The sequence below is a fragment of the Cervus canadensis genome, chromosome 7 (genome assembly GCF_019320065.1).
Source record: "Cervus canadensis isolate Bull #8, Minnesota chromosome 7, ASM1932006v1, whole genome shotgun sequence".
Taxonomy (NCBI): Eukaryota; Metazoa; Chordata; class Mammalia; order Artiodactyla; family Cervidae; genus Cervus; species Cervus canadensis.
This window is the reverse complement of record NC_057392.1, coordinates 94119598-94141030: the sequence shown is the minus strand read 5'-3', so window position 1 is coordinate 94141030 and position 21433 is coordinate 94119598. Positions and strand designations below refer to the sequence as shown.

Sequence of the window (21433 nt, the reverse complement as noted above, 5' to 3'; positions counted from 1 at the left end):
CCGGGAGTTTGTGATGGACAGGGAGGCCTGGCGTGCTGCAATTCATGGGGTCGCAAAGAGTCGGACACGACTGAGCGACTGAACTGAACTGAACTGAAAGTAGAGTTTACATGATATTTTGTTAGAACAAAATTGTTCCTCATTTTGAGAAAGGGAGAAGGATTGTTACATTCATAAAAAGAAATTTCCCCTTTTTTATGGGCTTTGGAAATGTGTGGACAACTATACTAGAAGTCTGGAAGACTCTGAAAACATCAAAATGGAAGGTATTAATTGAACTGGATGTGCTTCCTGACTTCTGTATTTGCCTCATGTATTAAGGCTTTGTTAGTTTTTGTTTGCTTGTTCTTAAGGCCTGGGGCTGTTTATTTTTCAGAGCCTTAGATTCCTTTTTTGACTGAGATTTTACTGCAAATAGATAAAGTTCCTGCTCTGTACCACTGCTTTTACTAGCTTAGAAGTTTATTAATATGCTTATTTAAATCCCTAGCACGTGCATGTATGTAAAGCATACTTTGATTTGTAAATATTACCTTTTTTATGGAGTCTAACTGTGCCTTTTGCCACTAGAACAAATTGATTTCATCTGCTGTCTCATCTTTAAACCTATTATTTACCCAACTTTTAGCTTTTTCAGTATAATGTAAAAATGTCTCACTACTACAAGATTAATAAACAAAGCAGAAAAGACTGCTTATGAAAAAATACTTTAGAAACCCAGTCCTTTTGATTAGTAACCAGCCCTACTACCAGAAACACTTCAAAGCTCTCTCTAAACATTGAATTTTCATCAGTGATGCTGCAAGCCTTAGCTCTCATCTTTCATGCTTACCATGCAATAACTTCAAAAGGATAAAAAGAAAGAATGGTAATCTCTCAAAGCACCACTGTCTAGGGTCAGTCATCTTGTCTTTAGTTATCATGCATTCACAAGCAGATAATTGCTTCATTACATTATGCTTTAATAAATATAGTAATTAACATTTTGTTACAAAAAAAGAGAAAAAGCCAATAGTCAAACCATTCAGAAATGAAATCCAGAGCCCAGGGGATTTCTAGAAGAAAATGAAAAAGAATTAGACAGCGTCAAATATAGACCTCTTCAAAGGGAAAGAGATCATTTAAACTTGCCTTTTACTTACTGAAATACATTCTGCATATTTTATTGCTTTTGTCATCTTGCTTGTTATAATCCAGCCAGTGAATGTTCAAAGAACATAAAATCCTACAAATAAATAAATGGAATATGAGTGAACTGACAAAAAACCAACAATTAAGATCAAGAGTCTTATATGGAAGCTTTGATTATATAAGGCAATTATGTTTCCCAGTGGTGTTCCAGGAGCATGTGATTTATCAGGAGGAGAAAAATCAGAAAGTTTTAAGCTTCATGACACTCACATGTCTAATTAGCAGAGTTTAAGTAACTTGGAAACCTTATCTGAATCAGCATGATGTCACCAGGCAAAATTTGGGGTGTTTAAGACTTTTTAGAATTAGATTTTTGGATAGTCTGGGTCAGCATGAGAAGCTGTAACAGACACGGACCTTTAAACAAGAGTAAGACACATCATCATGGACCATGTGGTTGGTAACTCAGCGTTCATCTGAGAAAGTACTGAAAACTGTACCAGAGGGAGCTTGGCGGATCATGCAGTGGTAGTCTCAAACAAAAGACCAAATCACTTGTGAATACTTGTGAATTTTGCTGTTTGGATTAGGGAATACCCTCCCACCAGCAACTTGCTAAAGATTTCTGACCACAAGGTAATAAAATGGAGACAGCATTTACAAATTAAAAACATAATTCTTGGTGACAAATTGTTTTAAAAGCTAAGGGCTAAGGGTGAGTGATAGTCACTCAGTTATGTCTGACTCTTTGTGACCCCGTGGACTGTAGCCTGCCAGGCTCCTTTGTCCATGGAATTCAGGCAAGAATACTGGAGTGGGCTGCCATTTCCTCCTTCAATATTGGCCAAGAGCAAAGTGCAAATATTTTATAATATTATGGTAAAATTATGGTAAAAAGGAAAAGCAATGGATGGATTGCTGTCTGATAGTCTCAGTGATTATGTTTATCTTTCAGACCCTGGAGTGAAAAAGTTATCTTTTCAGATGATTGGGGTGTTACTTCAATCAGTGCTATAGTCACAGGGAATTGTTGACATTTTTGCCATCAGCTTGTTCTTAATACATAAAATACATATGTAGGGCAGATTAAAGGCTTCCCTGGTGGCTCAGTGTGGTAAAGAACCCACCTGCCAAGCAGGAGACACAAGTTTGATTCCTTGGTCAGGAAGATCCCCTGGAGAAGAAAATGCCAACCCACTCCAGTATTCTTGCCTGGGAAATCCCATGGACAGAGGAGCCTGGTGGGCTACAGCCCATGTGGATGCAAAAGAGTTGGACGTAATTTAGCAACTAAATAGAAGCAGCAGCTGGGCAGATGAAAGGTAATACATTGTTATATAAACAGTAAATAAGGGGACTAACCAGAAGGCCAAATTCAGGTTTTGGGAAAAGGGCGGGGGTATGTCTATTGCATGTGTTTGGTGTCAAATGCAGAATGGCCAGAAGATAGAAGGGAGTAGGAACTGACAAATTAAAAAGCCTTGCTAAACAGATAAGGAGAATGGAAAAATGAAAAAGGATGTGGTGACAGAAAAGATTGACTGGACTTGATTACATTTATAGATGAAAATGGAAATTAAGAGTAAGAGGCAACTTAGTATAAAAGCCTAGCACTCTGTGTATCGATATTAACTCTACCTCTAACCATGATAGGGAATCAATGTTAAAATAATTTCTCTAAAGCTGCTGTCAGAAAAAATGCTACTATATTTATTTTTAATTAAACTCTAAGTATCTATGAGTGCCATCACCAAGAATTATTTTTAGTTAATATAACTCCCAAGTGTCTCTAGAAGAGCCTAAGTGAATAGGACCACATTTTTTCCCCACAGTAGCACATATTAACCGTAAGATTTAGGATCCTAAAGCCTTGAGAATAACATGAGAGGAAGAATGAAGGCTTACTTTAAAATTTCATGAACTTTTGTGAGTGCAAAAGCTGAGAAAGGTACGCAATGAGGGGAAAATTAGAAGGAAAGTGGGGAACAGGGAAAATCAGGTCAGGGTTTGGCACAAGTATTACTTGGCTTCTGTTCTGTCATCACCAATCAGAAGAAAATGTTTTTGATGAAATTGTTAAACTGAGAAGAAAAGACAAAGACATCATATCTTTGTAATAACAAAAACTGCTACATATTAACTCATCTCTGTTTACTCGTGTAAACATGAGTGTACTTATTGGAAGGGCAAGAAAACTGTACTTTTCACATTTTGAATATCACCTGACTCCTTGGTAAGCAATTAAATGGCCCTGAACCTTACCCGGGATAAATAATGTGATTATTTGTGTTTACATATTTTTCACTGGAAGTGAAAATAAGAGAAAAGTTCAGTTGAAAGAGAAGGCTAACTCAAATATTGAGAAATGAAGAGTAGGATGTAGATAGGGAATCCATCCTTGAGAAGAGGGGCTTTGAGGGCCACTGGAGGAAGGCTACCTAATATAAACACAGGCTGTTACATCCTGACTTCTAAACACTGGTGGCCACAAACTAGCCTTCCGTGTATAAAACTGGCTCTGTGGGGTACAAACTAGGTAAAACAGGATGGTTCTATAATAGTTGACAAGTGAAAAGGAAAGAAATAAACCACCTCAATCTTTAAAACCACACTTACAAAGAGAAAGCAAGCACCGATCATGGCTGCTTTGACTGTCACATCGAGATCTGCAGGAACGTGAATCCCAAAGTTGTCGGCATTGGTGAAAACATCGTTCACAAAGCCTGACCAGTACTTGGAAATCTTTCCAATTGTAAGCTTTTCATTAATGGTCTTCACCTTTGAAAAGAAAATAAGAGGCTGTAAATTTGAAGGTGAAACCTATGATTTTACATTTCCCCATGTTTACTTCACGAGATATAAGAATAATTTTATTAAATGACAGTTCAATGGCACTCATTCCTTTATATAATCTTAGGTTTGTAAATTTAACTTTCCAGTTTGTTATTCAGGAATTTTGCTTCTCTGACATTTTTTTAACCATCATCATCTCGTTTTTTCTCCTTTCTGTATGCAGACTGAGAATTTAACTGCAATAAGTCATTAAGGTCAGACTGCCACAAGATGGCAGCAGGGACATAGTTTCAATTACATAGTCTAACCATAATGATAACCCTTCTACCTGAGGTCCACATTTTAAATTTGAATTCTTCATGCAAAAAAAAAAAAAAAAGAAAGAAAAATATTTTTGAGAAAGATTTTAGAGGAAATTTTTTAGATCAAATTAATTTCTATGTATAATTTCTTTTATTGCTAAGATTTTATAATTACTAATTTGCTTAAATATTATCAGTTCAGTTCAGTCGCTCAGTTGTGTCTGACTCTTTGTGACCCCATGGACTGCAGCATGCCAGGCCTCCCTGTCCATCACAAACTCCCGGAGTTTACTCAAACTCATGTCCACTGAGTGGGTGATGCCATCCAACTATCTCATCCTCTGTCATCCCCTTCTCCTCCCACCTTCAATCTTTCCCAGCATCAGGGTCTTTTCCAGTGAGTCAGTTCTTTGCATCAGGTGGCCAAAGTATGGGAGTTTCAGCTTTAGCATCAGTCCTTCGAATGAACACCCAGGACTGATCTCCTTTAGGATGGACTGTTTGGATCTCCTTGCAGTCCAAGGGACTCTCAAGAGTCTTCTCCAACACCACAGTTCAAAGGCGTCAATTCTTTGGTACTCAGCTTTCTTTATAGTCCAACTCTCACATCCAAACATGACCACTGGAAAAACCATAGCCTTGACTAGATGGACCTTTGTTGCCAAAGTAATGTCTCTACTTTTTAATATGCTGTCTAGGTTGGCCATAACTTTTATTTCCAAGGAGTAAGTGTCTTTTAATTTCATGGCTGCAGTCACCATCTGCAGTAATTTTGGAACTCCCCCAAAATAGTCAGCCACTGTTTCCCCATCTATTTGTCATGAAGTGATGGGACTGGATGCCATGATCTTAGTTTTCTGAATGTTGAGCTTTAAGCCAACTTTTTCACTCTCCTTTTTCACTTTCATCAAGAGGCTCTTTAGTTCTTTGCTTTCTGCCATAAGTGTGGTGTCATCTGCTTATCTGAGGTTATTTATATTTCTCCCAGCAATCTCAATTCCAGCTTGTGCTTCCTTCAGCCCAGCATTTCTCATGATGTACTCTGCATATAAGTTAAATAAGCAGGGTGACAATATATAGCCTTGACATACTCCTTTCCTGATTTGGAACCAGTCTGTTGTTCCATGTTCAGTTCTAACTGTTGCTTCTTGACCTGCATACAGATTTCTTAGGAGGCAGGTCAGGTGGTCTGGTATTCCCATCTCTTTAAGATATTATCAGTCATTGCTAATTTCATTTTTATGTTATATTCAGACACTTACTGGAGAAGGCAATGGCAACCCACTCCAGTACTCTTGCCTGGAAAATCAAATGGACAGAGGAGCCTGGTAGACTGCAGTCCATGGGATCGCAAAAAGTCAGACACGACTGAGTGACTTCACTTTCACTTTTCACTTTCATGCACTGGAGAAGGAAATGGCAACCCACTCCAGTGTTCTTGACTGGAGAATCCCATGGACAGAGGAGCCTGACAGGCTATGGTCAATGGGTTTGCTGAAGAGCAGGACATGACTTAGCAACTAAAAAACAATACCATAAATATTAAAACTCTTAAGTACTCCTGAATTATAGGGCTTATTTTTATTCTTTACTCTTAGGAAAGTTATGCCAAGAATTTTTGGAGTGCGGTGGACTTACGACAGCCCATTTTGTAAAATGTACATTGTATTCTAGGTGAGTCATGTTCCCTGAAATCCTGTAAACTTAATGTCCTATGTGAGATATACATGAATGAATAGAGTGAATAAACAAAAGAGAAATACATACTTTAGACTATTTCCTCTAAGATTTATTTCTAGGAAAAATTGCTAAGGAAAAGGGAAAGAGGGGAGCAGAGGATGAGATGGTTAGATGGCTTCATCGACTCAATGGATGTGAATTTGAGCAAAGTCTGAGAGATCGGGAAGGATACGGAAGCCTGGCATGCTGCAGTCCATGGGGTCGCAAAGCGTCGGACACCACCTAGTGACTGAACAAAGCTGTTAAGATAGTTCATGTTCTTACACATTGAATTTGCAAGTACTTACTGTCTTCTGATTTACACACATATGTTTATATGAGAATTGATTGTTTTACAAAACGAAGTTAGCAAGTCTTACTTACATAGCTTTTAAATTAATGGTATTTTAATGGAGTGTGCTCTTGAGATCAGAATTGGGACATGTTACCACCAGGGATATAGGAAAGAAGATGTAATCTCAGCGATTCTAAACTAAATATATTTGCTTTATACCATAGGTGCTATAATTCCACATACATCAAATTTTTGTAGTATGTACTAAAAAAAAATTCCTGAACTTTCTGTCTCTGGAATTATGAGTTATTATTGGCATGTACAATATTACTTATTCCATTATTTCACAAATATATTATTTTCTGAATTTACTTCAGAAATATTTCATGATTTGAACATTTAAAAAATTGAATTATGTTGCAAAAAATCAGGACCTAAGTGAAACAGTCCTTCATTTGTCAATCGTACCTCAAAATCCACATCGCCAAAACAGCCACATGTTGCACAAGGACCAACAATTTTCAAAATATCTTCTTTGTTTGCATTTTGGATTGTGAATTTAGGCAGAAAGGGGTCCCACTTCTGTGCAACATAACCAACTATAGAACCAGGAGGGGCTTGGATTTCTAACTGTAGGAAGAGATAATAATAAAATAAGATTTCCTAAGTTACTGTATTTTAATTTTACTATAATGTCTGCTTACTTCTAAACAGTATATAAAAGAGTCTAAATATCTGCTTCTATGGGTTTTTAAGATAATTTTTAGAAACAAAGAAAGTCGCTGTATAGATACATGTTCCTCATGATTCACTAAAGGTCCATATCTATCCCCTCTTGGTTGTTGTCACAACACACATCTGTTTTAAGCCTCACTTCTTGATTCTTATAATTTTTTTTCCTCTTCAGTTTGTCAACTTCAGCTTCTCTGTGCTAACAAATGCTTCTTGGAGAGTTACGATTGTTACACACCAGTTTGATTTCTGTTTCATTTTGTCCAAAGCATTAAAAGAATATCATTTGCATTTTCAGAGCTGACTAGTATATTGCCCCATTATCATTCATCCCCCTAATTTCTTAATTGTCCATAATACTGTATTTCAACATATTTATTTAGTCAATTCAAATACTTTGTATTAATAAAATAAGCTGGAATTGGGTGAAAATGATGAATATTGTTTGCTTTTAAATCAAGCCAACTCTCCATCACCTGACCTCCTTTTGTCTTTTCCTTGTTAAGTTCATAGTTTTATGTGCATGTCTGTAGCGTTTTTGGATAGACAAAGGTATTCTCAACAAGACTTTTTAGAATTACATAGATTTGTTCTAGGATCACCTCTAAAGTAATTGATTTGATTTCAACCAAATTTAAAAATATACTAATCAGCATTAGGATGCATCTTATGTTTAATTTATGTGACATGGGGTTACTTTGAAATAAAATATTAATTGTCAGAAATGTTATAATGGGTGTATATTCTGGGTTATACTGACTTTAGCATCTTGGGGCATATTAGATCTTGAATATTCCCAGTAGAAGGATAAAAATTCTTGGGCTGCAAGAATTTGAATACCTTATCAATCCAATCACTTGACCAGATAATTGCCTATAAAGAGTTGCAGAATTAGCTTCAACATATATTGTTAGAAACTTCTCTACTTAAGGAGAGTTCCATATTAATATTTACTTCCCATTGTGCTAAGTAGAATATTTATACATAGGCCCTCAATAAAGAAACTTGGGCTTGAAAAAAGATACCTGGATCAAATCCCTCTTATGATATATTCTAAATGTGTGATCATAGGTGAGAAACCTCTAAGCCTCAGTTTCCTCCATTGCAAAATGTAGAGAGTGAAATCTATTTCTTCTCACTTAGAGGTTCCTGATATCAAAGATATCAAAGTAAGTATATATTCCACATAAACTTACCTGCATCATGTCCATGAAAGTTATTACTATAGATTCACTAAAAGGTGATGAAAATCTATTATATATTAAAATATAATAATCAAATGATTCCCTCTAGAAGAATAACTCAGTCTTTGCTGAACCTTGAAGCTTGTCATAAATGGGTAAATGGAACGTGAGATTCTGTTCTAAAAATAATACTGACCCAAGAGATTCCTTTAGGAGAGTTTAGTATCACTCAGCACTCTCTGAACTTTGTGCCAATGAGAAGATGAAGAGTAGATCTGCTTAAGATATTACCTAGCTAATACAGAGATTCAGGAGGATGTGTCTCATTCACATGATGCATGAGCTGTCTTTCCAAATTAACACCACGGAAGCCACTATAGTTTTTCATTGGAAATGAAAATAAGTTGTTCTGATCTTAAAGGAGCAACATTCTAATTCAACCAGTTGAAAGGTTAATGGCCTGGTATCGCCAGCTGAATGTCATTTATTAAAGAAATAATTGCTAATCTTTCCAACTGTGGAAAATAAAAGCACACCCAGGTCAGTGACTAACCTCTTGTAGGTAGCAAGGGCACCAGCAGCTGTTACACCTCAAGGGCCTGTTGACTGTAATCACCTCTTGACCTGAGTTATCGGTGATCTTCAGAATGCATGATCGCAGTGTGGAACAGAAAGTACGGTTGAAGCAGATGCTTTCCTCCACTGCAAAGTATATTCTTTGTCCCAAGCTGTTTTTAATCTCATATTTGTTGGCGGTCTCAGTGCCTAGTATCACTAATGGAGCAAAAAAAAATTTATCAAAATCATGCTACTGCTTAGGATCAGACCTTTCTATGAGTAAAAATCATAGTGTTATTAAACAAAGCAGCTTGACTGATTAGTTATTAAGTATATAGTATCTTCTTCAGATGAATCTATTTCTGTACTCTAAATGTTGAGGATTTAGCCATAGAAATCAAAGTAGACTCTGTGAACAGAGCTGTGCAATTGATAAATTTTGATTCCTGTTATAAGACCTACTTGGACACTTGTAGTACTTTTCAACTAGGGAAGCAATGCTCTAAAGAAGAATCATACTCAAATTATTCTGTCATTGTTATGGAATTTACTGGGACAACTCACAGTGATGCTAATGCTTCTGGTCTAAAAGTCTATCTGGTACTATATCTACAGCTTCATGCTATCCATTTATTTCAGTTTTGACATACCTGAGGCGTCATATAGAAGATTAAGGACGAACATACTTAAGTAATTTGAGTATTCATCATTATAAATTTGTGCCCTGTTAAATGATTTGGTTTTTGATGAATTACTGACAGTATGATAAAACAGTAGAACTTTATTTTGATGTTTTTTTGTTGGTCTCAGCCTCAATTTCCATGTCTGAAATTGTTAAGAAAATTTAAATTATTAGCAGCCATGGAAATGACTAAATAGCTTTTATTACTTCAAGATTAAGAATAATGTTGCATCCCTCGGAGAAGGAAACGGCAGCGCACTCCGGCGCTCCTGCCTGGAAAAGGCCGGGACAGAGGCCCCGGCGGCCGCAGTCCCGGGTCACGTGGCTGAGACGTGCGCGCGGGGTGGAGGGGGATGGCTGTAGCAGTGAAGGGGTAGAGCTGAAAACAATAGTGTCACATTCCTAATGGCAATATCATCAACGATTTGGGGAGTTTATACTTTTAGGCTTATCTATAGCACACTAATAATTTTACTTTCAATGGGAGAGAGGTCCAAGAGGGAGGGGACATATGTATACCTATGGCTGATTCATGTTGGCGTTTGACAGAAAACAACACAATTCTGTAAAGCAATTATCCTCAATTAAAAAATAAAAAAAGAGAAACCTTTCCCAGAAAAAAATGGACCTAGTGCTCTTTTTTATTTAATTCTATCCTAAATATTCTAAATATTTAACTTTATTGTTTATAAACTACTTAGTTTTACAATTTTAATAATTACAGAATGTACTTACTTCCAAGAAGTTCCACCTGCTGGTGTATAATTATCAGGTCTAACTGTTAAAAGATGACATGAAGGAAATAAAAAATATTACATCACAGGTCTTTGAAAACCTTTGCAGCAATTACTATTAACCTGTTTACTGGACTACATGAAATTAGGTGTTTTTCATGTTCTCTGTGAGGAAAATGGTGGAAAACAACTCACATTTTATAATGAAGGAAAAAAAAAAGCTAACATGGTTTTTACTCAAGTAAAAATTACAAGGACCTTGAAAATTTCAAAGCAAAATTGCTCTGAATAAGAATAGGAACTGTGGTTAGCTCTGAGTTTTTCCTGTGGTAATAAGATAGCTCTTGGAAATTATACCAACACCCTTGAGAATATTTTTAAACCGTCTCTGAATAAGAATGCCTATAAAGTTTTAAGCTTCTTTCTCACTCTCTTTCTTTAAAAGAAATGAGCCAAAAGGATGCAAACAGTAATGACCTGCATGCCTGGCCTCTCCTCTCAGCCCTAACTCTTCCACTCCATCATGTAGTAACTCATTCCTGACCATGACGGAAAGTCTGTTAAAGCTGAGAAAGGCTATTCTTTAATTTCTTTTCTTTCAACTAAGGGAAAAAAATCCATAAATCCTGTCGACAAAATACCAGTTTAAGAAGAAAAGAGTTAAGCTTCTAAATGCATGACACATTAAAACTTGCCTATGCAATTAGAAATGAAGTTAATTTATAGAGATAAATCAGTCTCAGGTAGTTGAGACATGACTATGTTAAATAGAATACAATACAAATGGTTTTTTAAAGGAAATATTTAAAATATGTTCTTAGAATGAATTTTATGTGTATATTTTAATTTTCATATTCAGCACTTAAAGATTCACTAAGGTAAAATCATGAACACTGAATACAGTACTGATTATTGCCTTTTTGAATGCTTCATTTTCTATTTTGCCTTAAAATTTTCACTTTATTCTTCTTTCACATTAACAAACTCACTGATAACTTCCAAATAAATATAGTAATTGCTAACATTTGGAATTGATTGGGCAATCACAAACCCAAAAAATATGAAATTATCTTATTTCCTTCTTTCTTCTTGTATATCCTGAGGTAGAGGTAAAAACTAGTATCATTTCTTCTTATTATTGATAAAAGTGTACATATGCCCTCCTTTCCAAGATTCACAAACATATTTTTTACAAAAATAATTTATGATATAAGATGTTCTTGACCATATTTAAACAGCTACGACAAAACCTGTAAGAAGTCTTAGAACTGGTCTTTGTCATGTAGTGTTGGTTCTGTTCTCCTCTTTTGAGGAAAGAGGAGGGTTGACAGAAGAGGAGGGACACGCCCGATTGTTCAGCAGCGGATCTGTGTAGGCTCAGACGGTAAAGTGTCTGCCTGCAACGAGGGACGCCGGGTTTGGTCCCTGGGCGGGGATGATCCCCTGGAGAAGGGAAGGGCTACCCGCTTCAGTGTTCTTACCTGGAGAATTCCAGGGACTGTAGCCTGGCGGGCGACATAGTTCATGGGGTATGGAAGAGTTGGACACGACTGAGTGACTAACACCTTTCCACCCCCCCCATGTAGGCATAACTTAGAGATGGAGAAGTAGTTTTGGGGTGCGAAAGTAAGGTTTGAGTTTAGGAACTTTGACTATTTATGTCATGGATCAAGTTTCAGCCCTGAATTTTAGAGACTATTAGTTGAAAAGGGTAATTGTACGCCTCTAACGTCTAATAATAGTGGTTGTTTATTTAATGACTACCTTGAGGTAGTCACTGTGCTAGATATTTGACATAGAGTCTGACTTAGTCCTCACACACATCAGAGAACCGGATATCATTACACGTAACATGTGAGGAGACAATCCCAGAGAAAGTGGTTTTGCTCAAAATCATAGAGCTTGTAAGTGGTTAGGCTGGGATATGAACCCAGGCAGTGATACCATGGATTTCAACTTGCTCTCTACTCCGCTGTACCAGCAAAACGTAACTAACCTTAGGAACTGGGAGAAACAGTTCTTAAGTGACGCTGTGGAACTTCTGAGTACCCTCCCTCCCTGTTTACGCTTATACTCACCCATCCTCTCTGATAACCTCAAATGTGATCTCTCTCTGTGGACAAACCTTCTGGATATGAGGGTCCTGGTTTTGGCTGTTCTTCTAGTTTCCTGTAAGTAGCCTTGGACCACTTATAAACTGTGGTCCAAAAGAGCATTTTCCATCTTTTGCTATTAACTGACCAGGAATTGTTGGAAACTTTAAACAGATTGCATCCTGTATTCAGGTGTTAGGACGAGCAGAACACTGCTACAGTAAGAAAGCTTCAGAGTGGACCCCGAGCAACAGCCTGGGAAACGTGTGCACCACCCACATGCATAATGTATCGGGTTTACAGGCATCAGTGATTCCGTTTAATATATGTATCGAGTTGGCCAAAAAGTTCATTTGGATTTTTCCATAACATGTTACAGAAAAACCCATAAGAAACTTTTGGTCAACCCAGCACTTCAAAATAAATGGAATCTTGCATGTGCCTTTATAAATTTTAACTCAGTACTCTGATCTGTAGGTGACTAAATAAAAGTTATCCTTTGATGCTTATAGGATAAAATATTATTGACTATTATGAATATGTTAATTTAACTTAGAATGAGTAGAGTTCGACCCCTGGGTTGGGAAGATCCCCTGGAGAAGGAAATGGCAACCCATTCCAGTATTCTTGCCTGGAGAATGGACGGAGGAACTTGGCGGGCTACTTTCCATGTGGTCACAAATAGTCAGACATGACTGAAGTGACTTAGGACAATCTATAATACATGAACAACATATATGTATACACATACATATGTAAATATATACATATATTTTTATATGAATGTGTATATAAATATATACACAAGCACACACACACACTTGCCACCTGGGGGTTTATTTTCAATTTGTTAGTGAAAACACAATTATTAATAGTTACTGGATAATCATGATTAAAAGAGTGGGTGATTTTTTAAATATTTACATTGAGATTTTAATTTGGATGCATTTTTATTGAATATTTTCCTGTTTGTTGAAGCATGCACTATTTTCAAATATTCATAATTTTATTGTGGTTTTTAGATAAAAGCTCACAAAATTCTTCATATATATATATATATATATATATATGTTTATGTTTCTCACAAACTGGAAGAATTAAACTTAAAATGCTTATTCGTCCTGTTCTGTATGCACTGCTTTAAAGCAAATGTGTTCTTTTAGTATAAAGACTATAAAATCTATTCCCTTTGAAGGAAAATACCCAGCAATTTGTGACATATTTTTTGTTTTCTGAAAAAGAGTACCAAAGGTATACATTTGGAAAACTGACTTTGTTTTAGAACTGAAGCCTGTGGGCTCATATCTCTATCAAATATGAAAAAAAAAAGTGTGTTCATGTCAAGCATCTGGCCCTAGGTATGTCATCGTTCATGGATGGAAGAAGAATATGTGATGACCATATGTGATCATCACACCCCAGCCCTCTGGCACTGGTGTATCACTTTTATCCTTGGCGAAACCTTGTCTGACAACATTCCCAAACAGCTTGCAGCAGTTAATCAACTCTAGTCAGCTATTACAGCTGATCCTTTTTGCAGATGGAAGATGGTAGGTTAGCTTTTCCAGCTCTTTTACATATCTCCCTGAGCTCTCCAGCCTCTAAAGTACATTTGTCTGCCAGTGGGTTTCTGGAGAAGGCATCTGCAATTATAAACATTTTCCCAGGAACATATGCTGTGTGCAGCTTAAACCCTATCAGGCATAACAGAAATCTCTTGCACCTTAAGGGAATTAACACAGAGATTTGATTTTGATAAAAGAGATAGACTTTATAGTTAGAAAGAGTGCCAAACAAGCTGAAAATTGAAACACATGTGCTGACAACTCAATATTAGTGTAAGTGTATTTCTAATTTTGTGTAGGATAAATATAAAAGCATCAATAATATATACAAATATCAACTGCAACTTATGTGCCATAAAATTCAGATGGTATTTCTTGACTGATTTATTATAAGGCTTGAATCACTGCTTACCCTCCAACAACTATACAGTGACTATACTTAATAATAATATGATATTTCAAGCAAATTGTCCCAGAGATGGCAACAGTATCAGAAGACAGTAATGCTAACTTGATAGCTTGATTTCTCTTGGATTTCCATCCACCTTACCTTTTAAGATTCAGTTGATGATGTTAAGCTCTCAACTCATTGAGAAAGTCTCCCCTGAGTACTTTGATCTTTAGCAACCTTTCTCTTCTCTTTATTGTTTAGTCACTGAGTCTTGTCCAACTGTTTGTGGCCCCACGGACTGTAGCACATGCAGCATCTCTGTCCATGGGGCTTCCCCGGCAATGATACTGGAGCGGGTTGCCATTTCCTTCCACAGGGGATCTTCCCGATCCAGGGGTTGAACCTGCGTCTCTTGTGTCTCCCGCACTGCAGTGGATTCTTTACCCCTTCAGCCACCAGGGAAGCCCTCCCTTCCTTCTCTGGCTCTAGCACCCAGCCTCGCATTTTTTGTCTTTGCCAAAGAGGCTGCAGAATGTTTGGGGGAGAGGAACTAGGTTTTATACCATTTATGTGCCTTGATTATAACAGGCATTCAATTAATATCCTTTAACTAAATAGCTGTAGGTGACTAGACATATTAGACAATTCCTCTAGGATTTAAATTTGCTGACACCTTGAGCAATGAGGAGAAGAAGGATAATGTGCTAAACAGCTCAATCAAAAATGTTTAATCTTCTCTCTGTGTCAGGTAAATAAGGAAAATAGAAGTGGTTATAAAAGAAGGCAAAAGTTTCTTGCCAAGTAATAGAAATAAATAAAAGACAGATTGTATAACGCTTTTCTCACTTCGATAAGTTATTTGCTGAAGTTTTTAGTCTTGACTGGCAGGAAAGAAACCAAGTTTGTATTCGTGTTAAAGGGAAAGAATTTTGTAGAAATAGAGAGATAAGAGCACCTGGCTTAAATACTCTAGACCAGGAGGGAGGTTCCCTGGCGGAGGGGGACCCCGCTGCCATACTTGGTCCCCCGGATTGGAAGGTACGATGCGAAGGCCGTGGTCTGGGTCTGAAGCTCCCTGAAGAAAGCCAGGCAGACCGCTGCTTCTTTGGCTCTGTGCATCTGCAAAAGAATGACAGCCCCAGCCCATAAGCAAATGTAGGCCGTTTTATTTAGTCCGTCTTACCTAACATTCTCCTGCTGCTTAATTCACCTCAGCGTCTCCGCCTCCCACCTCAGTCTCCTAGCCTCTCACCTCAGCGTCTCCTAGCCTCCCACCTCAGCGTCTCCTAGCCTCTCACCTCAGGGCCCCTTCCTTCATTTCCTACATTTGCTGTCACCACCACTTCACCTTGAAGCCAGAGAAAAAGGAATGTAGTTGTGAGAAAAAGCTGGATAATTTGGGCAAAATAAATCATTTTAGAAAATATGTTTTTGAAAGCAAGTGAAACTTCTATTCAAAGATTATAAACTACAAATGGAAAATCAATGACCAAAGAAACTAGGCATTCTCATAAAAGGATGATCTTAGACATAGATTTTGAATCATACTTAATGACTTTTGAATATATTCTCCCTTCCTCAAATATTATGAAGTGCCTCATGATTTCCGAGATTATTTTGTCTCTTCTCATCCGTCATACCGCGATGCATGGATTTAATTCAGTGGTTCTCACACCTCAGCCTGCAGCAGAACCACCTGGCCTGCCTCTGAGTTGCTTCCGTCATGTCCAGCTCTTTGTGACCCCATGGACTATGGCCCGCCAGGCTCCTCTGTCCATGGGTTTCTCCAGGTAAGAATACTGGAGTGGGTTGCCATTTCCTTCTCCAGGGGATCTTCTCAACTCAGGGATCGAACCCACATCTCTTGTCTTCTGCATTGGCAGATGGGTTCTTTATCTCTAGTGCCACCTGGGAAGACCAAAAACCACCTTGGAGGCCTTAGTAAAACACACATTTCTGGGCTCACTCCAGACTTTCTGATTCAGTGGATGGAGTGGGGATGGAGCTTGAGAATTTGCAGTTCTAATAAGTTCCTAGGTAAACTAATGCTGCTGGACTGACAATATATACTTTGGGAACTAATGAGAATATTTGAAACTAATTTATGAGATTCTTAAGGGCAGTGTAATATCTAAATTTAGCTGTGATTTCTCAATAAGCATCCAAAATCTTTTTGATTTACTACAAAGTGTAAATCCCTTTGTAGCTCATCCAACATTATACAAGATAAAATAATTACAAAATTCTAAAATGTTTGGCTTTGATTTTTCAAATAATCACCTGTTTTCTATATTATTGCCAGGTAAAATTGTTACTATTATGATTATCTCTTAGGTAGATATCTATTAGATTGAAATTTGGAAACTTACTATTTATCCTGCATTAGTCTGAAGCCCATGTGATATTATGCATATGACCTATAAATGGTACATGCAAAATTCTTCTTTTTCACTAAGAATATACTTTATTACCTTTCTACTATTATTTTTCCCTTTTCTTCCCACATGACCACCTTTGACTATTTTCCTCATTAGATACCATTAATTTTTTCAAGACTATCTGTGTTTTCATTTCTCATCTTTATTAAGTCAAATTGTCAGACATCTCACATTTGCATTCATTACGTTTACATGTTGCTGTTTTAGATTGCGTGTATGTGTACAGCAAGGTTAATGATAGGTGTTTTCAAATATCAGAGGAGCCATTATGAAGAAAAGTAACTTGGTGGATGAGACTGTTGGATGGTATCATCGACACAATGAACATACATTAGAGCAAATTCTGGGAGATGGTGAAGGACAGGGAAGCCTGTCATGCTTCAGTCCATGGAGTCACAAAGACTCAGACAAGACTCAGCTACTGAACAATGATGAACAACAAACTTAGACTATTTTGAAGACCTATGAATGGGAAGGACAAGGAAAACTGGTTCTGGATTAATAGGACGAGATATTTATGAAAGCTGCACAAACATGTGGATGAGCATTCCTTGTGCTTATACTAAAGTCGGAGTAACAGCTTTATAATTCACAGGAGATTTAAATGGTCTCTCTTAAGCACTGACACCTAAGTCCATGTAATTCGTGTGTGTGTGTTGAAGGGAAGTATTATTCTGAATCTTTCAAACCTCTAAAGAGCAAATTTGAAGAAAGGACTGATTTTCTTTTGAATAGTATTCATTCCTCTTCATTCATTGTTTCCCAAACATATCCTGTATGAGCACTCGAGAGGGATTAAACAAACAAACAAAAAAAATGGTGAACGAATCTAGGCTCCAAGCTGTGGTCCTTTGGACACTAACATAGACTGTTACTAGGAACAACTGGCTCATTAAGGTCATGTGTACATTTGATGTTAGTGAGGGACATTAATTGCCAGATGGTCCAATTATTATTTAACCATGAGGTTGTGGGAGTAGACAAAATGGATCTCTAAGATTATACTAGTCTGACATTTAGAATTTGGACATGCTTTAGGGGTATGACTGAATGGAAACAAACTTGTCGTTTGGCCCCATGAAAATAGAGCCCCATACTGACAGAGTTATAGCAATTTGCTTCCCCAAAGGCCCCATCCTGAACTCCTCAGGTTTGGGACAGACACAAAGGATATAGGCTTCAGAATCCCTCCTGCTCTAGGGAAAGGGGCCTGAATGAGAACCCCTCCTCAAGAGTGAGTCGCTGGGAAAACTGAGAGGAAGACTGTGTCAGATTGGGGAGAGGCGTGAATGCCACCCTAGTAACAGCACCTGGGAAACAATAAAAGGGGCCACGCATCCTTTCACTGGCAGGAGTGCCCAAAGCACTGTTGTTGTTGAGTTTCAGAGGAACAGAGACAAAACTGTGATCTGGGGAACACTAGTTTAAAATGATAAAATTCAGAATAGTGCTTCACCTTGGAGATGGGGGTGTGTGGCTATTGAATAGTAAAGAGCCTTTATGAGCTGCCAGAAATATTTTATGTCTTGATCTTGGGTAGTGGCTACACAAGTGTATCCTGATTTTAAAAATCACAGGTTAAGTTTGGTGCCTTTTATGGACTTAACTGTACCACATTATCCTTCAATTGGTAAAAAAAAAAAAAAGTGGGATTAATTTCTAATAATAACTGATAAAAGTTTATTAGATTCTCTTTGTCAATTTTATTGTTAAAAAGATTAGCGAATTACTCCAATTTTATATTGTAAGTTATTTTGCTGTGACAGAATGTGGTGGGTTACTGAATGTCTGGCAACTCGTTCTACATTACTCACATAGGTCTTTAGATTTCATGGCATTAATGCACTGTGGCCCAGATTACATCCAAAGTCTTTACTAGGAAGTAGAGACTCAGTCAGACACTGCTGAGAACACCACTCTGAGATCACTTGCTTGCTCTTCTAGGATTTTGGCTTACATGGGAGCAGCAGAGGCTTTGAAGATCTAAACTGAAGCTTCTGTTCCGTTTAGATCATCCTGAGAATGCCTGTTTTTCTCAAACTTTAAGTTTGAGATCAATGTGTTCATAAATTGTGTTTGTTTATACTAAACTAGGGGACTTCAGACCACACAAATATTTCTTCAGTTCTAATGGCATCCAATGTCCAGACTGTCCTTTGATTTAGTGGTGCTGATGGAACTGCCTGCGAAATGTGTGAAATGCCCAACTAGCCTGTATTCCCTGGGAAAATGCTAACTGCCAATACAGATTAATGGGCCAGACGACACCATGACAGTATAAATAATGTCTTTAAATCTATTTGAATAAAACTCCACAAAAATATGATAAAGTGACTTGCCCCCGAAACAAGATTCCTAATTCAAAAGGAAGCTTCATTTTTCAGTTCTTTTAAGTACTAAAGGGTCCTCTCACAGATATTTTACCCACTTTATCTGTTAAATATTTTGACTGGGTTGCAGAAACAGTGTTAGCTGTCTACTTAAAGTTTTACCTCTTAAGTTTAGTCTTGAGCCTTATCATTACTGAACATCACTGCTTTTTTTGGTAGGTTAATCATATTTTGATCATAATATTGCTTTCTAGTCACAAGTTTCTTCAAAGACTACGACCACCAGTTGAAGAAGAAACTCCTTTGAATTTCTCTCTGGCTTTGAATTTCTATCTACTCTTTTAAAAATGTATAACTAGCTTATAAATGTTTCACATCCTCTGCAACTCTTTACCTTACAGGCTTCAGTTGTTGCTGTAACTCTTGCTTGATAAAGTGATGAAATGTTTTGGACTGAGTCTTAGTGTCAGTCTTAAATGAAGGAAAGAATGTGCCAAGATTTTGTCTTCCAATATAAAAGTGAGACACACATATATTAAAATTCATGATTTTGAAGTTTCATGTCTATATTTTACAATTTGCTTGAGCTTTCCCAGTGATACTCAGAGACTAGTGTACAGTGACAAAAAGTGGAAAAAAAAATTACTTCCTTTGTTCCAAGTTAAATAGCATCCTAAGTGTATTTTGACAAAGGAAGCAAATAAGCATACACATTTCTCTAATGTGGATCATTAATTTAATTTAGGATATTTTAAATCGGTGGACTCTGTTAATCCTATTTATAATTAGGTTAAAAGGTTTCCACCAATTATAGTGATCACAATTCTTCATGATAAAACTTCATTAGAGCCTAGAGTTTAATGGCTTCTTCTGATAATGGAAAGAAAACACATTATAATTTCATTTTTATATCATTTCACAAGTGTTTTTAGTGAGATTGCAACTCATTACCTAAAATCAGCACATCCCTTGTCTTCTGAGAAGTTCTTTAAGTGAGACAGCACTAATGAGATTTACATTTTCAGGGATGTGAGGAGAATTTACCAGTCCCCCCTCCCAAAGTGTTTAACTAATCAGTTTGCTTAAATTAGTTTCTGTTTACTTTTTATATATAATTTACCATCAAATAAGTTTTCAAAGATTTTTGCTTCATTGTTCAGAAATATTTGCTTCTAGTCCATTAAATTTACTAGGATCTCCTGAGAACACACATTTAATTCTCTATAATGAATGGCTGTATCACATATTTTAAATAGCAAATAGGAAATTTAAAAATATTGAACTATAACACTTTTAACTTATGTATGAAAAGTTCTCTACCAATCTCTTTAAACTGGAAATATCAACTTGTGTTTGGCATTAAATATTCCCATTCTAAATTCTGTTCTGCAGCTTTTCTCAGTAAGTCATTAGGTTTATATTTTTGATAACAAAAACACTGTTTACATCTTAACTTTTGCATTCTTGTAGGTAGAGTGTTTTTTTTTTTTTTTCATTTATTTAATGTAACATGCTCTTTGGCATTCAAAGTTAAAAACTCCAAAGTTCCAAAGAACTAAATGACAGGTTTTAAAGTATCAATCTCACTGATTGTAACACCTTACAACCTATATTTTCAGTCATAAGGAAAATATTATTAGTTGCCTATATTTACTCTTACCTTTAGAGGCCATGAATACGTCTTAGTCACTTCGTCACAGGCAGCCAGGTTAAAAGAGAGGCTGTTCTTGCCGCAGCAAGTAGAGACACACAGCAGGCGCAGAACTTCAGAGGGTGTCTGTGCTTCTCGGCTTACAAACCCCAGAGGAAGGGAGAGCCGGCTGCTTCCCGAGTGCTGCCTTTTATCATTTTGAACAACAGGGGGAGACAAAGCTATCATCAAAAATAAACACTACTCACAAACCATCATCCCACTTGGTGGCTGAAGGACCAATTGGAAAAGAATAAAAACCCAAGAAGGAAAATTGCAATACTTATTTTTATGGACCTTATTTCCACATAATGTTTAAAAATTATTGCTTGAAATATGTATTTTTTTCCTTCACTGCTATAGCAGAAATATTTTGTTTTTCTAATTTCTAGCAATCTCCTGTAACAGAGTCTGTGATAAAACATTCTATCACATGTAGGTTTCTGAGAGTTCTAAAGATATTTTTTAAAGTTTTAAAATGTTTGAGCAGTCATATTCTTATGTTTTCTCAGGATTTCTTCCCACTCTGTCTCCCTGTAACAAACAAGAAAAAAATTATTTCATGCTATTTATATACATAAATATATATTTAGCTTATTTTTATTTGAATGTTATTAATCAGAGGAATTTGAAAATGCAAACCTTCAATAATCTAAAATTAACTGAAACACAGAGGTAATATTTCACTGCTTTGCATTTAAATTTTTTTCCCAAGGGGAAAAAAAAACTGTAACCTTGACTAGCCAGCTCATATTTCTCAATGCCCACGGAGATTTTGCTCACCAAGTCGTGCCCT

At 36.8% G+C, this 21433-nt stretch overlaps 1 protein-coding gene across 1 annotated transcript; it reads right to left on the bottom strand.

Annotated features, from left to right (window-relative positions):
* Window positions 1-942: 942 nt before the first annotated feature.
* On the bottom strand, window positions 943-20685 carry PLSCR5 (phospholipid scramblase family member 5). The gene is made up of 8 exons (XM_043474164.1): window positions 20608-20685; window positions 15135-15298; window positions 10132-10174; window positions 8710-8930; window positions 6709-6870; window positions 3748-3909; window positions 1143-1225; window positions 943-1055 (listed from the first exon to the last, which is right to left on the bottom strand). Exons 1-7 carry the CDS (start codon window positions 20618-20620, stop codon window positions 1187-1189), a joined length of 804 nt encoding a protein of 267 aa, XP_043330099.1. The 5' UTR covers window positions 20621-20685; the 3' UTR covers window positions 943-1055; window positions 1143-1186.
* Window positions 20686-21433: the final 748 nt, after the last annotated feature.

Coding starts and splice junctions, on each gene's coding strand:
- PLSCR5 (XM_043474164.1), bottom strand. Junction 10,175..15,134: donor GTCTAGAGTATTTAAGCCAG/GTGCTCTTATCT, acceptor ATCTTTTAACAG/TTAGACCTGATAATTATACA. Junction 3,910..6,708: donor TTGGCGATGTGGATTTTGAG/GTACGATTGACA, acceptor TTCTTTTCAAAG/GTGAAGACCATTAATGAAAA.